At 48.7% G+C, this 2,003-nt stretch overlaps 1 protein-coding gene across 1 annotated transcript; it reads right to left on the bottom strand.

The window, feature by feature from the left end:
• Positions 1-651: 651 nt before the first annotated feature.
• On the bottom strand, positions 652-1,266 carry NGA_0359101 (putative sulfotransferase; the record flags this gene model as incomplete). The annotated part of the gene is made up of 3 exons (XM_005854885.1): positions 1,199-1,266; positions 961-1,070; positions 652-832 (listed from the first exon to the last, which is right to left on the bottom strand). The coding sequence occupies exons 1-3, from the start codon at positions 1,217-1,219 to the stop codon at positions 652-654; spliced, it is 312 nt and encodes a 103-aa protein (XP_005854947.1). The 5' UTR covers positions 1,220-1,266.
• Between the last annotated feature and the right edge of the window lie 737 nt (positions 1,267-2,003).

Below are 2,003 nucleotides of genomic sequence, written 5' to 3'. Positions count from 1 at the left end.
ACAGACCGTAGAGCCCATAACGGATATTATCATGTATAACGGCTGTAACGGATGTACTCCTGTAAAACGGCTTGAACGGCTCTCTCAACCTCCTATTGCTGATCTCTTGTTCCCTTGGCGTCATAATCATGTCATTCCTTATATTCCCGTCACCCTTAGCGTCATAATCATGTCATTCTTCTATTCGCGTCAGGAGAAACCTTTCTTTCGTCACCACTTTTTGCTTTTTCAAGTTTTGCTTTCTTCCAAAATCCGCATAGTCTCGGAACCATGAAAGCGAAGACCTGAGAACTTTGTTGTTTGGAGACAATTTTTCTTCCCAGATACAAATTACTCGCTTTACTGTGGCCACCAATCACCTCTCGATCTAATCATAGCTTTCGCCTTCCAAAGAGACTGTCGATTACCTTTCCTCTCATTTTTCTAAGCGTCAAAGTATTACCAGCACTACTCTTAGCTGACGATATAAAAGTCATCGCGGTGGTCAACAGAGGACGAGAAAAAATGAGGAAGGAGCAAGAAAGGCTGGAAGAACTGGAAGGACGTAAGGGCATTTCCCCCTCGTTCCGTCCGCGTTGTCGGCCCCGAATAAGAAGAGAAGAAGGGAGGAAAGGAGACAAGAAAGCGAGGACGGAGGCAGGACAGGCCGGATCATGGGTTGTATTTGTAATGGGCAAAGTAGTCTGCCCATACATCTGCCACAACTGCCCTCTCTTCCTTACTCAGCTTCTGGTTTTGATTGACCTTAAATTGTTTCTGGGCCTCCTGATAAGCAAGAATGGCGGGCCGCAAGGTCTCGTCAAAGCTTATGAAGAGGGTACGGGGAAGGGGACTAGAAGAAATGAATCCAGAAAGTATGAGAGCAGGCCATGAAGGTGGTAGCGTGAGAGTAGAGAAAGGAAATCAGGTACGAAAGGAAGGAGCGAAACGCAAAGCCAGCGGGAGATAAAGCAGGCGTACTGGTCAATATGGAGCTTCTCGTAAATGCTCCTCAAAGTCTCCATGGGGTTGGCGAGGATATCGGCGTAGCGAATGTCGACGAGCTCGTCTGGCCCTAGAAGCTTTATATCCTGATGAAAAGGGAAGAGACGAAGAGGGAGGGAAATGAGGGGAGTGGAGGAGGAAGAGGATGGATGCCGTGAGATATCGCGGGGGAAAACACGAAAGAAAAACACGAAACAAAGGGACTGAGGCCGACCTGGAAGTTAGCGTCATGCATGCGCCGAAACTGAGAAATGGTATTGCCATTAATCCAGTTTTTGTCCTGCGAAAGGAGAGTGGAGGGAGGGAGGAAGGGAGGGAAGGTGTGAGGAAGAGGGAAAGAATGGAGAAAAGAGGTGAGAGAAAAGGGAGACGCGGAATCGGGAAAAAGGAAGAGGAAGAAAACTTTGAGCAAGAAAAAGAATTAAAGGATGGCTCCCAAACAATGATGGGGAAAGAAATGGGAAAGAGGGAGGGAGGGAGAGAGAGAGGGAAGGAGGGAGGGAGGGAGGGAAGCTACATACTTCATACGGTGGTCTTTGCAGGCACCACTGAATCAGGAGCTTCTCGTGCAGTTTTTGGGCAGACCGGTAGATCTCGTAGGGATCGCGACTGGGATATGGGGATAACGAGGAAGGAAAAATGGATCCGACGGAAAGAGGAATGGAAAGAGGAAAGAATTGGAAAGAGGGAGGGACGCTAGGAGAGAAGGGAAAAAGAGAGGGATGAAACAAGTAAATGGAAAGCCAATTCCATGTTCAGCAAGGGGGAAATCAGAACGAATAAGGGGATAGAGCAAGAGGAAAAGAAGTCTTAGGCACTTGAAGCATCCATACAAGACGGACAAGAAAGAGAGGAGGAAGGGAGGGACAGAGAAACAAAAGGAGGGAAGAAGGGAGGGAGGAAGGAATACCTGATGTGGATGAATTTGGCTCCTCGGAAGAGTTCTCGGAGGACACGAACACGGGCCGTGTGGGAGAGGGGACTGCGGAGGGAGAGAGGGAGGTGAAGGGGGAGAGGGA

The sequence above is a fragment of the Nannochloropsis gaditana genome (assembly GCF_000240725.1).
Source record: "Nannochloropsis gaditana CCMP526 unplaced genomic scaffold scaffold356, whole genome shotgun sequence".
Taxonomy (NCBI): Eukaryota; class Eustigmatophyceae; order Eustigmatales; family Monodopsidaceae; genus Microchloropsis; species Microchloropsis gaditana.
Note: the sequence above shows the minus strand (reverse complement) of the source record. Positions and strands in the feature narration are given on the sequence as shown.